General features: G+C 45.1%; 1 protein-coding gene across 7 annotated transcripts in view; it reads left to right on the top strand.

Moving 5' to 3' along the window:
* Nucleotides 1-12,263, top strand: part of LOC133352564 (equilibrative nucleoside transporter 1-like) — a 60,115-nt gene extending 47,852 nt beyond the window's left edge. For all 7 annotated transcript variants that reach the window (XM_061568291.1, XM_061568293.1, XM_061568287.1 and 4 more), the window contains 3 exons: nt 125-210; nt 1,162-1,361; nt 2,504-12,263. In XM_061568291.1, the coding sequence (XP_061424275.1) occupies nt 125-210; nt 1,162-1,361; nt 2,504-2,615 (398 nt within the window). In that variant the 3' untranslated portion in view covers nt 2,616-12,263. The remainder of the gene's footprint in view (nt 1-124; nt 211-1,161; nt 1,362-2,503) is intronic.
* Nucleotides 12,264-14,718: the final 2,455 nt, after the last annotated feature.

Raw genomic sequence — 14,718 nt, 5'->3', positions numbered from 1 at the left:
CCCTGGCTTTGCAGCCCATGTAAAACTAGCAGCATGGACAACAACTCGCTTGATGTAGTACGATTTGCCCGGTTGGTAATTTCAATTACCGCGTTTGCCCGCCCCCCTCGAACCCGTGCAACAGACAGCCTCTTCCTGCCCGTGTGCTGCTTCCTCACGTTTGGTGTGAGCGACTTCATGGGCCGCAGCCTCACAGCTGTCGTCATGTGGGTGAGTGACGTCCCACCCAGCGCCTCCCACCACATCCTACATCTGCCGCCCACCACCACCCCCTCCACAATTCCTCATTGACATCCGTGCAGAGCGCACGCGCCGAACAGGCCAGACCAGACGGCGGTTGGAGACATGTGTACGCGTACAACCCTTGGATGAGAGGTCCTTCCCCAAACTGTGCAGGTCATGAGGGATGTTTGACCATACCTCACCGTGCCGCTTAGTGCGAGTTAGATGAAGGCGGAGAGCATGTAAGTGCACTAGAGAATGCAATTATCTGCGCCACTCACAATTTGTCCGCGCAGTCGATAACACCGGAGTGTGCTCCAAACCTGGCGACATGAGTTTCATTCATTCCCAGCCGCTGCCAAACATCACTGGCGAATATATCCAACAGGGTCTCGGACCTGCGGTAAGGTTGAATTGGCCTTGCATGAGCACCCGTTGGTGCAGCTGTAAACGTCGGCACTGGGTAGGCCATTGGCAGGGGTCGACAACTTGTGACTCCGCATGCGGCTTTTTAAGGACTGCATTGCGGCCCTGAAATTCGAAAAAATGGCTCCCCTCTTGTTATTTTGGTTGCAAACTCCTGGCCATGGAAGTCCAGTTTACCTTGGGCAGGGTTTGGCAACTTGCGGCTCCGGAGCCCCATGCGGATCATTCAGGACCGCTTCGTGACGTTATTTATTGAGGGCCGTCTCGTATTCACATGCGTTGCGGCTTTTGAAATATTTTATTTTTTTGACCGAATTCGAAAAAAATGGCCGCTCTTTTTTTGATTGCCGACCCCTGAGGGCATAGGCAAAGCACGTGTCGACCCCACGCAAGCCCCTCGTGCGCCATGCCATCCTTCATAGGCGCTTGCTGAACAGCACTTGCCCCTCCGCAGCCCGTGTAGTCTTCACGGTGCATAAGGGGGAAACTTTGTCTTTCTTTATGCCTTTGTAGCCAGGGGAGCACAGCTGCTGGTTCCCGGTGCTGGTGGCGGCACGCCTGGTGTTCATTCCGGCGTTCCTGCTGTGCAACGTGACCCCACACCCCTTTGGCAGCGCCCTGCTGGCGCACGACGTCGCCTTCTTCCTCGTCATGCTGCTGTTCGGCATGAGCAGCGGATACCTGGCCTCGCTGGCCATGAGCTATGGCCCCAAGTAGGTGCTGCTGCTGCCACTACCGCTGCCGATGCGCCCGCGTCAGGGGGCAGCCCTTTGCGATGTAACCTCCGCGTCGGGGTTTAGCATCGCGCTATTACTACCAAGCCAGCGCATAGCGCTGCGCAATTTAAGCGTCTCCGGTTCGATTCCCGGTCAAGCGCAACGGCAGGAGCACCCGGTATCTGAAACTGTCTCGTGTTCCCCCTCGGTAGACTCGGCCCAAATTGAGTATCCTAATCATGAGTTGGTCCTAATTCTAAAAGACGCAAGCAAGACGAAGATTATCGGCCATGAGTGGCAGCGACCACACAACCCACATCTTGTAATGCGGCAGCCTTTATTTTGACCGTGTGCTGGGCGATCTGAAATGATTTTCAAGCTTCTTCCAAGGGGAAAAAGACTTTGAAGTACATTTCCAGGGTGCTCTGTGGCACCCGAGTGACATAATTGCAGTGTGACTGCTGGGCATTTAATGTAATGCCACCGGAATCACAGCAGTGTTTACGGAGTGTTCCTGACTCAATAAACAACAAACAAATATAATTCACAAAGCTTCAAACCCGGGTTCGGATTGCCCCGGGACACCCTACCAGCACATGTAGTTACAAGATAAGAGCCGTGTATGTTTTTGAAGCTGCATCTTTGCATGTGTGAGTGTATGTGGAACTTCTTTCACACCGTACGTAGCCAGGCGTGCTAATCCATGATGAATTTTTGTTTGGGTTAGATCACATATCAATGTGTCTTTTGGTAAAGGCACGTAGAAGGGAAATAATAAAATAAAACAATATAACTTATTTTATTTTTTATTATATGTTTTATTTTTGTTATTGTATTATTTCCCTTCTACGTGACTTTACCGAAAGAACCAAGAATATGAATACCTGCAGTCACGAAAGCTTTAAATCGAAAAATATCAATGTGTCGTTAAACCTGCCACCACCCGACACGGCCAAATTAGTAAACTTTGTCACGTAAACAAAACGTGCCAATTAGTTACTTCAGCACACCATCGTGTTGCATTTCATGCGAGCTGCGTACTAATCTTTGTTTCGCGGCTGCTCAACAATGACGCCCACCGGCAGCAGTACTTCCCGCGCTCAGCTAAACGGGTGACGTTTGTGTGTGCGCGCTCGCAGGCAAGTGGAGGCCCACAATGCGGAGACAGCCGGCTCGGTGATGATGTTCTTCCTGGCGCTGGGCCTTGCTTTGGGAGCAGCTACGTCGTTCATCATGATACAATGCCTGTGAGCTGCCAGTGCAGCACATACGGCGGGAATCGTCACGCCAGGCCTAACTGCTACACTGCCATCCACCAAGCCAATCGCACCCATCACACTGCCGCGCACACACACGTTCCGCGTCATGTGGTCCATCACGGAATATTGTTAGATTACATCCTGTGGTAGCGAGATGCGAATTCAATTTTGCCTGTTCGGAGGTCGTGGGTTTGATCATCGCCCTGTGACGCCTGTATATTTGGAGTCTGCGTGTCTCTCTCCCCATGATCCCGTGGATTTTTCTCTGGGTCGTCCGGATTTTCTCTCCACATTTAGAAACATGCGTTTAGAGAATTTGACTGCTATACATTTCCACATGATGATCCATTTCGTTGAGTTATCGTTTATAATAGCCAGGCCGCTTCTCAATAAGAGCTCAGTGGGCCTTACCTGGTTAAATAAATAAATAACACGTCATGTTTGACTTTTGTTTCGTATTTGCTACTGAAGGCCAGGAACTGGTTGGCTATCAATTGCTTTACTGCCTGAAAGCAGAACTGCAATTTCGATTTAAAGCTTTCGTGACTGCAGGGATTCAAATTCTTGGTTCTTTTGGTAAAGTAACGTAGAAGGGAAATAATAAAATAATAAAAATAAAACTATTAAATTATTACGACGTTTCGATTGAAACACAAGCAATCATATTCGTGAGAATTTAATTGTTTTATTATTATTTTATTATTTCTCTTCTACGTGACTTTACCGAAAGAACCAAGAATAGAACTGCAATTACCAATATTTTATAATTGAGTTTTATAAATGCTTCCCTTGGCTCCCATTCAAATATTTATCTTAAATGCCATTCTCTGTATTGTTTGAGACTCGAAGGACTTTTTTGGAGTCACGCGTTTGTCTCCAATACCATGCTGTGTCAAATGTAATCCAAACAGTGCAGTGATAATAGTTTATCCAATTACACAGCTCATTATGCTCTCTTCAAAATCGCAATTAGGATTTTGAGTGACCTGCAGATGTGTTTTTCTACTGGTGCTTTCAAAGTCAGAAATTGCAGGTAAAATCTGGCATGCTCGTACCCCTTTCCACATCCAGTAATGATTTATCTTGTTGCAGCAAGTGCCCGTAATTGAGTAGTGGCACGACTGTGGGCCAGAACCCATGGGGGCACCCACCCCGACCGCCCCCAGCGCTCCACTCCTTATGAGCGTGTCGGTAAACGCAGTTGCCTGCTTTACCGGAAGCTACACCACTGCCCCTTGTTCAATGTTTTCTGACTCCAAAGTTAATGCCATTTGTCAATAAGTTAAATCCACCCATCCCCCTTCTCCAAAACCAAAAGCAGCTGCAAAGGTTGTATATCCAAAGTTACCAAATCGCCCAGGTATATATTTTTTTGCAATTTATTTATCATACATTTTTGCCCGCGTACCTTCATCTCTTGTCGCCGTCTTTCTCAGTTGCATGTGCGTAACTCCTGTGGAGGTCCGCTTGGCCCGTCAACTTTCAGGGGCTGATAAAATAAGGACCTCTTTGTGGGGTGTCGATGTTGGCTGTCTCATGAGAAGGATTGGCCTCTGCCATTTCAATGTGGAATTTCCACGTGGCTTCGAGGTGGCCCGTGGAACGGAGACCCTCCCAAAATTTGTCAAACTTGTTTTTGATGACAAAATTTTATGTGTAATTGAGTTATTTATATTTGTTCTGGTGGTTGTGTAAATACAACCTTCAGAGGCTGCTTCTCTCTCATGCATCCAACAATGCTGGAAACGCGCACACACCTGTGCCTCTTAAGTGGCCACAGAGTCATCGCATCCAATGAGGTGTAAGTTTTCACCAAAGCCATTTATGTTCACGATAATTGACTATGTGTGTGTATACTGTAGTAAGCTTTGTGTTTTGTTTGTGATATAGTTTTGGTTAAACTATTGTTAGGATTATTTAAATGCGAGTTTATTTTATTTAGGGTTATACGCCAGGTTGGTTTAACATTTTTGTAGGATGTAATGTTTTGGTTTGGAGTGTTTTGACTACTGCCTGGATGAGAAACACCGAGTGCTTTGAAACAGCTCCAGGAGACCAACTCCACAGGTTTTTATTAGGTGAACACACCAGCAATAGTTTGTAATTCAGCCGGGCAACATTGCGCAAAAGGACTCTTGTTTTCACAATCGTTGTTTGTTAAGTTGAGCCTACAAACCTCCCGTAGCCCAGTAGAGTACCGATGTGTGGGAAGTCTGCAGTGGAGTGTCAATCGGAGGAATTGGACCCCCCACCATTTTTCATGGGAAATTCTCGCCCCGTGGCTTTGATCACCCCCCCCCCCCCCATGCTCATTTCCACAGATAAGCTTTATTTATTTATTTACGTTCAACTTTACTCGAGTCCCAAGACCCATTTCGGAAAAGGTGCTGCTCTGGGATGAATTGGGACGTTTCGTTTTTTAGCATTGCACATTTGGAAGGAAACTGGGATGCACTGCAGAAAATAGCAGTGAGTTGGAAAAAAAATTCTACTAATGTGACAGAAACAGCCTTCCAGCAAAAACATGAGATTTGGTCCCCAAATTTCCGTGCCTTCAATTTTAATTCCCCACCGTCGTAACCCATGCGGTTGTCCCTTAAACTCAGGTCTCCTGGAACTTAAGTTTCAAGCCACAAAGTATCTTCTTGTTGCCTGCAGCTTGGTCTTTAGGGCATGCGTGGCGTGTGGACATTGTACCAGCAGTCCTATTCTTTAGATGGCCAGTAAAAGGGAATTGAAAGTGAATTGTCCATTTTCTTCATTTAACTGCGGAGTTATGGACATTCATTTTCATTGGCTATCTAAAGACATCGGTACTGCTTTGTCTTTTTTTGGTGAAATCAAACTTATAATGCTAACATTTGTTTTAGGTTTTTTTTTTGCAAATGCTTGGATAAAAAAAAAATATTTCATGTATATGCTTGCAAGTTTAAAGTTTTCTGTAAAACTTAATTTTTTGCAGGTATAAAATTTTATACCAAGTGAAGAAAGTTTAAGCCTAATAAAAACGCACCGCATCAACTCGGCACGCGCAACTTGCAACGGCCACACCAACTGTTACAGATGGTAGCATCGAATGTGTCGTGATATAAATCGGCACTGATAAAAAATCTATATTTACGCTAATGTGCGCGAGGCAGTGCCGTGTTTGGGAAGTGGCCCAGAGCATATTGGATCGTTCACGATTGCTGAACAGATGCAACTTGTCAGTACCACTAACACGTGGCGTGGCGTTGGCGGTACTAGTGTTTTTATATGGCTAATTAAACGTGAATTTCATGATTTTTCTATTAAAAAAATAGCAGGGACGTCTCTTTAATTGACTTGTGTTGGTCACTTTAAGACTTTTAAAAAGGTGAATATTTCTGCAGCACGGATGACACCGATTCTGAAACGTGTCATGGACTCTGGATCCCAGTCCGGTAAAACTGTGTCATGTCTACGGTGTGTATGGCTGGATACCCTTGGATGGGCTTCCCTTAAACGCTTGCTGTTCAACCAAAGACCCCCGTAACAGTATTCAGCACCTGGGTGCCGCTTAACTTTCTTCACAAGGTGTGTTTTTGCCCCCCTGTCTGCGCTAATTCAATTTACAGGTCACATACGTCATATCTGAACCTGTTTTGAGGCCTCTGCTACATTGACAGCCTGAAATGAGGACCTGATACTGTGTGTAAATGTCGATATTGGGGAAACAAAGGTGACCGGGTGTGAAGCTGACTGTGCTCCGCCTCGTGTACTGTGCCGTCCTTCGTACATCATATCCAACAAATTATTGCTATAGTCTCGAAGGGTAAATGGCGAGGAATCTTTTATTTTCATGTAAGTGTGCGGTGTGGGCACGTGTATACCAGTACGAAATCCCAAATTCGCTGCCAATTTCATAACGCGCTCAGTAGCTCTGGCGAGTTAAATTCTACCTTTGAATCGCTGAATGTGAGCATCGCTGAGATTTTGTGTTTGAATCTCGAGCTCCCACCAGACATTAAAACCAAGTGCTCCATTGCAGCGAGCTGCTGGGGTCCAGCTCGACCATCAACTGCGCAGAGAAAGCACACCACCTCATTGGTTATACGTTTGCTCAGCCCAACCGAGGACTATATCCATGCGACAGGAATGCCAATCTTGCGGTTGCAGTGACACCCGCGCGTGGAAGGAACACCGAATTTTGAAGTGGTTCCATAAAATCTTTCCAGGGTCCTTCTACCGAGCCGCCATTGCTCGGCATTAATGTGTCGGGCGTTTCTCAATGGGGTGGTTCTTCCCCTCGTACACCGACTGACGATGAGATCGCACAATTAGTGAAATCCAAATAATGTATTCGGTGCTTCACAGGAAGCCAAATCTACCATGCCCCGTGCCAAAAGCAGACTTTCGAAAACGCCGAAACGGAAAATTCCGTATTGGTCATAGTTTTGCTTGATAAACGTAGTCTCATTTTCTTAATTCGGTGCAAATTCACAATTTTGAGGAATTGGGGATGAGCCCTTCTGAGCAGATTAGTAGGAGTGTAACGCCACCTACTCAACATCAGTATATATGTGTGTGTGTGTGTGAGGAAAGTGCTTTTTTCACCTTGTACAGTCCGGATGGTCAAACGAGATTATTCTAATTAACAGGAAGGAATTGCCTCCGATATCATTGGCATCAAAAAAACCACACAACCCACGGCACCTGTTCTTGAGATGCCCTCGCCTGTTACTTTGTCCGAGGGATCCCGATGCAGTATCTCGATGGCTTGGGCGATCCTCGTCTGTTGGGTCAGACTCCCGGTCCAGCCGTGCAGGGCATTCCATTGCTGCTTATTGTCGCATTTCAGAGTATTGTTAAGGGAATTTGTGTTTTTGAGGGTCCGTGGGATTTGGTTGCAGATTGAAGGCCGGCGTTCGCCATCGGCTCTTGAGACTTAAGAACCATTGAGGTTCCGTGATACGAGCGGCAGGATCGCACACGTGTGCTTTGTTGACTCGCACTCCACATGATGCGAGTATTTTAACTCTCCTTGACATGGAGTTCACGTTGTGGATCCCGCAGTCGGTCTGCTTGGTGCCAGGGTTTGTGCCGATGCCTCATCTGGGACTCTCCCCCCTCCCCCCCGATCAGGGGTCCATGTCAACCGTGAGTTTGCGGCACTTGGACCCAGCCACCACGCAAATTGTGACAGATGTGATTTGTGCCTGCGGGTTCACGTGCTTCAGGCAGTCAGGTGGGCTTGCATGAGCGTGCGTTTGAGTCGCACAGTTTGTAATTTGCTCAGGGACCATGTAACGCATGCATTCGGGTCTCTTGGCACCAGGGCCGTATGAATCGTCTCGTTAAGTCCCATTACTTTGGTCCAAGTAAACTAAATCAGGGTCTCTCCAAACTCTGGGTTCGTGTGATGTAAGGGGGTTGGATTGCCGTGCCTCGGGAACCTTATGAACAATGTATCCCAAACTCCGCAACCCAAGTTTTAATTTAACGTGTACGTTATGTTTGGTGTGGTACTCAGTTTGGGGACTAATTAGCATCTTGACAAATGTAACTTTTCGTCTGATTTTTTTTTTGTGAAAATGTGCTGATACCTCCCATTGCAAAGAAACGGGTAAACGTCAGAGTGTTTGCTGTAATCTGCGCCACGTCAATATGTGCGTATCGTACTTAATCTGCATTGAACGGAGATGATTGATACACGTGGGAACCTTCTCCATGGAGGATGTGAGCAAATAGCTGGTGTTTGTAGGTGCAGGTTCGTGCACGCGTAAAGAGAGGTTACATTTTCGGGCAGCCAGAAGTGCCAGCTCACCGTTGATTCGCAAATGATAGGGAGGTAACGTGTAATAATTACCAACGCCAACCATCATTGCAGGAGGGATTTTGAGCCTACACGTAAAGGCATGAATAGGCCACATCTGGGCCTCTGCTATCATTCTGATTGCACAAGGCCCCAATCGCTTCAGGCCGCTTGCTGGGCACGATCATCCCGATTTGTGATACGGTGGACAAAGGCTTAAACTTGACCCATATGGCAAAGTGTCCGTGCATCTGACCACACGTGGACCATGTTGTGATGTAAACAATCGTACAACAGACCAGGTGACCGGGAGAATTATGCCGGCGACGTATAAACTCCTGTGGTGAGTGTAGAAGGGACTTTAATGCAAACGTCTCCCTCACCTTTATCTGTGGGCTGATTTAAAGTCGAGCGTTGAGTTATGCTTCGGAAGTGAGAATATTGCTCAAATGCCTTTCTGTCTTTAACTTATTCATCCAAATGACGAGATATATGCAAAACAATGTCACTTGAAACGAATCGGAAATCACAAATGCTTTGTACATATACGATGTGTACGTTTTCAAAAAAAATGCAATGTCTTAAAATGCGGAACTTCTAACCGTTGTTGGAAGATGGCAAATGGTGCGCAGTGACCGAGAAGGGTTTAAATTGATTCTTCAAAATTTAAACGTGGTCCAAAATGGCACGTTTTTACTTTTTTTATAGCAGTAAGCCAGAGGAGGGTAATTTAGGCCCTGCAGTTGTTGGACGGCAATTTCTGATGGACCACGTTGCGTTGTAAGCTTTTGTTTAAGTTGTAACAGAATGGTAGTAGCACGGGGTACAGCTGAAGGGAATCCACTGAATGTGTGCCTCTGGCAAGTGGCAAACTCGTTCGGAGGTGGCTGCCATCTGCCGATACGTGCCATCTGCTCAAGAGACCTGTCGGAGATGCACTGAATAAATTGGGTTAAAAAATGTATGTAAGTCAACGTCATGTACAAAAAGCATAGGCCTTCCAGAGCAAGTAATGCAATAAGTCAGCAAAAAATATAGCATTAATCTGTAAGGAATCGCTGTGTTCACAGTGAGTTTTTACTTAACCCGTTGAGACGGTATCTGGTTGACTATTGCACTAAAGAACCATTGGCCCTGCGCATTCCACTGCTGGATGAGTTATGTAGCAGTGGCACCTGAATACCCAACAGCACATTTAAAATAGAACCGTTTTGCTCCACATTCTCGAGACACGCACATCTGGTCCGTGAGCTAAATTTCATAACTTGCCGTGGACGCCAATGGCCTTTGTTACTTGGCCGAGCCGCTCAAAGACTGACCTCACTTAACTGAGAGCTGGGTCAGTAGAAACGAGCACCATTAACGACAGGGGTTAGGAAATCTGTTCAATTACTGCTGGTCATCCAAATACCTTTTGGTGGGCCACAGAGTAACACAAGCACCTCAATTGTCACTGCAAGAGGGCTTTTGCCATGACTAAAAGTGACTTGAGGCCACCAAAATTGCAAACTGTGCTGCCAGATCAGAAATATTTCTGTCACATGTACCTAAAATAGCGTGCTTGCGAGAGAAGTGTCGGTTTGCAGGCCTTTCCAAGTGGTTGGAGCCCTCGTGTGCCCGTGGGCCGGGCCGTATGAAATGAAAACGTGGGGGTGGGGGGAGGGCTTGTTAGCTACCTTCTTCTCCACCCCTGATGTACGATGTTCAATTCCAACAGCTAGCTCAGGGCCTCCGACAAAGAGATACGCTCTTGTTTAGAACATCGGGACAGTTTACCTGATTTCATTTATGTATTGGAATTACGTTAAATTATCATTTTTAAAAGGGAAAATTATAATGCAAAGTATTTAACTACAATCATATCATTAAGAAAGAACATATGCATTTAGTGTTGAAGGCATTAGCTGCTTAAAGCTGTAGCTTGGTAATGAATTATTTCAACTATCGCCGGTTTACATATGTTTAAAGTTGTAATGAACATAATTTTAATACGTGCAAGCGTATTTATAAATCACACAGATGTGTGTTTAGTTCACAAGTGTAGGTACTTCATTTTAAAATACGCATCGGTTCTATATGCTGTGTACACGAGTAGAAGGCAGTTTATCAACTTTAAATTGGTCAACTCAACATGAGATTCTGTAAGCTTGCTGGAGCCGAAAGAGCATTTCGCTCCCCGCCATAAAGTTTCAAGTTCAAAATCTTGGTTGATGGTTTGTCTCCGCTCATCGACAGTGTATTATTGAATCTGAACCCTGGAATGGTAATGTAGAAGAAAATCCACAACCGACTCGTTTATATTCATTTTCCCAATATGAAAAGGAATATAAATAATCCCCAACACATTTAACCACCCATCTTGTATTTACACAGTTTGTGGCGCATATTGTTGTTTTTATATAGATGTTTCCAGTGTGTTGTTTGTAAAAATGTTAAGTGTTTTTATAGCTCCGTTGATTCAGAACTGCAGTTAAAAACTATATTTTATGACGAATGGACTCCATTTATTGATGCATTTTCTCCTTAAAGTAATGTGATCCTCTTTAAATTCAATATTTAATTGCGCAGTTCAGCTGTTCTCAAACTCCAGTTTGGACACAACTACCGTGGTGCACGTTTCCAAATCACGATACGCCAACCCCATGCCCCTGAAGTTTACAACGTGAAAGCGGTAGCCACGGAGAGAAAAAGAGTATAGGTAAGCTGGTTATACATGACTCGAGTAGTATGGGTTATATCAGCCTTAGCAAAGCGAATGTCAAGGCTGAGCTGTTTGTGGACAAGGAAAGATGATAAATGCGTTCAGGCTATCCATCAGCGGGCTTGACCAGCATTTACTTGGATAATGTTGATATGGTGTGGAAAGGTTTGACCCTGGAGTTGGATGTTATGACGGGAGTCTTGAGAAGACTAAATATCTAAGGTTACAGCACCAAGCGCAAAGCATAACTCGTTCAAGTGTCGCCAAGGACATTGTTGCACGCTTTACACTGTTAACAACAATACATTACACGCTGCTTTTAGTTTTAATGAATTGCTGTTGTGTGTGTGCTTTGTTGGCAAAAGTCATCTTTGTGACGGGCAGTCATTTCCATTTCAAATCATTCAGTGAAGACTGAGCGAGAATCCTTGATGCGAGTACTTGGAGTTTGGTCGTGGGTCGATGAAGTATGAGAGGCTGCTGTCATCGATTTTGTTCGCATAAGGCTGTATGGAGAATGTCAATCAGTGGTGGTTTAATACCATTGTATACTTTACTGTATTAACAAAATTGTGGCTACTGGAAAGTAAGACAAGTTACGTGAACTTAATTTTAAAAGGGAAATTATATTGGAAGCGCCTGTATCATCGTTACCGGCAACCATTCTAGATTGCAATGTTGGATAACACGTTTTATTAATATGGAGTAAAAACACATTGCATTTACAATCTGGAATTGCCATGCAGCAACCACTGATTTGGTATTGTACCCTTTAAAGTGTGTGGTTGCTGACTTAGAAATAAATTGAATTTTTTTTTATTAAAGTTTGCAAAAAATACAACAATGTATTGGTCATTTGTATTCAATATTACACTTACACGAGGTAAAAAAAAATGGTTGCGTTAAGTAAAGAAGGCGCACTGTGTGCACGCCTCTGGTGCATCAACTCCGTGAGTGATCTTGAAAGTTTCTGCACAGCCCAACGTCAACGCGCTGCTGATGAGATGGTGCACGTGGAGTTTTGAGTGAAATGCCTCGTCGTCGCATCGTCCATTTTTTTTTAAACTGCGTTTCACAAAATAAAATAAAAACCCTCTGGCGCATTGTGTGATCGTCAGCACGAAGGTTCGGCGCTGTTTTAGCAATAAAAATTGTTTCTCCTAAAATTTTAATCTCGTGTGGTGCGTTCACTTTGCTGCAGCTGCCGAATGCACGAGTCTCCATCCAGGCTCTGGGATTTGTAATTGGCGTTAATTTCAGGGGTTCTCAGTAATTTTGTTTAGTTTCGAGGAAAATGTATTCCAGTTTTTAAAAAAATACGTTTTAAAATCAGGATGGATTAAAAATGTAGACAGTACATCCACAAAACCTATCTTAGCAATTGGACAAAAACAGTAGACTTCCAACTGTATTACTTTATATTTTGTGGATAAAATACCAAGTCAAAATGAGCTACACGTAATGAAGTCTATCCAATTCGTCCCACATACCCCAATTGGCACTGCATACCCCTCTGGTGACTGGTGCTCATGCCTAAAGCATCCACATATATATGTAATGCGAGCGTAAATGGGATTCCTGCTGGACTCTGGCCCAATCACACAGCCCGGTCTGGGGGGCGTGTGGGAGGGGCCGCCGTTCACCTCGGCTCCAATGGGAAGCGAGGTGAATGGGGGCGGAGCCAGCTGGGCAGTACGAGAAGGCCGGATCTGACGATCCGGAAGGGGAGGAGTCAGGGTCACGTGGGGGGAGAGGATATAAGTGGGAGCCCGGAAGAGATCGGGGTCAGTTGGGAAGTTAAGAGGCTGAGCCGCGTTGGGTGGTAAGAGGAGATCCGCGCCATCGGCCAAGTGGCAGAAGGACCTTCAGCACGCCGTCGGCCAGCGGAGTGCGGGAGTGGAGGAGCTAACGGAGGAGCGTGCGCGGCACGCGAGAGGAGACGCTGGTCCCTTGTCAGGACCAGCGGGGTGTGAGGAAGAGTGGAGGAGAGGACGAGGGAGCGCGTGCGGGGCGCGCGCGAGACGACGCTGGTCCGCGAAGGGGACCAGCGGGGTGCGGAGAAAGAACCTAAATAAAAGACCAACGGAGACCAGCAGTGCCTGACGGAGTCTTTTATTACATATATACACCTAGTAGCATCATAATGCTTAAGAGCCAGAGATCATGATCAGAATAGCCTGGCTCGCCAGAAGAAGGCAGTATAACAAAAATGTGGACTCCACATCAAAGCATGAAAAAATAAGAATAGGTTTTACCCCTTTTTTATTACACGCTTTTATTTAACTCACTCCGTCTGTTGTCGTATCCTAAAATCTTGTAACTCAATTTTAACCTACTTCCCAATGTGGTATCGACTGCAAACTTCGTATACGTATGTCTTACTGATGACAATACTATATTATATCATTAAAATACAATATTTTTCAACCATCTTTTATGTTATGTTTAGGCTTGGGTCTAATTGTCCACGCTCAATTGACGTTGGCTGTAAATCACCACGGTCCCTTACGTTATGGCAAGCTTCGGGGCCACTTCCTGGAGTCGTGGAGTTTTGCCATTACTCGTACGGTACATTTAATTAGAGCGTGTTTTTAAAAAAGTATTTTTAAATTTAACTTATTTTACCTATAAAAGGTATTTTTTGTCTGTCTGTGCGGCCCAAACTTGCGAAGGATTTGGCTCGCAAACCGTGGGGTTTAAAAAAGTAGCCAGGTAGCATGCCATAAGCCCCGTGCTGTGCCAGCGCTATTCCGATTTCGCGTCCGTCACCTTTAAGGTAGTTTAATTCGCGATTTAGTGCTGTTTCCGGTTATTTATTTATTAGCGAGCACGCTCAACCCTACCAAGTCACGCGTTCGGTGGGGGTGAGGGGCCATTTCTCTTTCGTGTGGACACTGAGCGAGGTAACACCGATTTACAGCTCCGTTCAAACATACATCTATTTTATTTTATTTCTGTTACCGATTTTTTTCAGAATACAGCGTACACTTTAAGCAATTTCTATGACAATTAATGTACACCATGTAACACGCTTTTTCCCCTGGGTACTATCTTATATTTAATTTCCTTAAGACAACAAAGTCCAGCCAATGCGTCTTTTTGCCCACAAAGTTTCCTGTTGTGAGCAGGACTTTACTCAAGAACTATTATCACTTTGTTTACATTTATTTCACGCTTTCGCTCGCCGATAATTTTTTAAACAAGATGTTTGATGACAGTACATGCACACTGTTACACGATTTTTTCCCCTGCAGACTGACGACTCTATTTCATTTCCTTAAGACAACAAAGTACAGCCATTGTCTTTTGCCTCACAAACTTCCCTCTTGTGAGCAGGACTTTATGTCATTAACTATTATCAGTTTGTTTACATTTATTTATCACTTTCGCTCGCTGCTATCTTTTTAAGCAAGATGTTTGATTACAGCAGATACGATGTAACACGTTTCTTTCCCCTGCATACCTACTCCATTTCATTCGCTGTATGTGTCAGTCCATGTGTGTGTGTGTGTCGGTAATCTAGCAGTAAGCGCGCTGCACCACCAACCCGCCGACCCCAGTTCCATTCCCCTCACGCCTAACACCGATGACGATTCTCTTAAATGGTCGTGAGCTTCCTCT

Source organism: Lethenteron reissneri, chromosome 41 (genome assembly GCF_015708825.2).
Source record: "Lethenteron reissneri isolate LAM-NWPU_2019-01 chromosome 41, ASM1570882v1, whole genome shotgun sequence".
Lineage (NCBI taxonomy): Eukaryota > Metazoa > Chordata > Hyperoartia > Petromyzontiformes > Petromyzontidae > Lethenteron > Lethenteron reissneri.
This window is presented reverse-complemented; position numbering and strand designations above follow the sequence as displayed.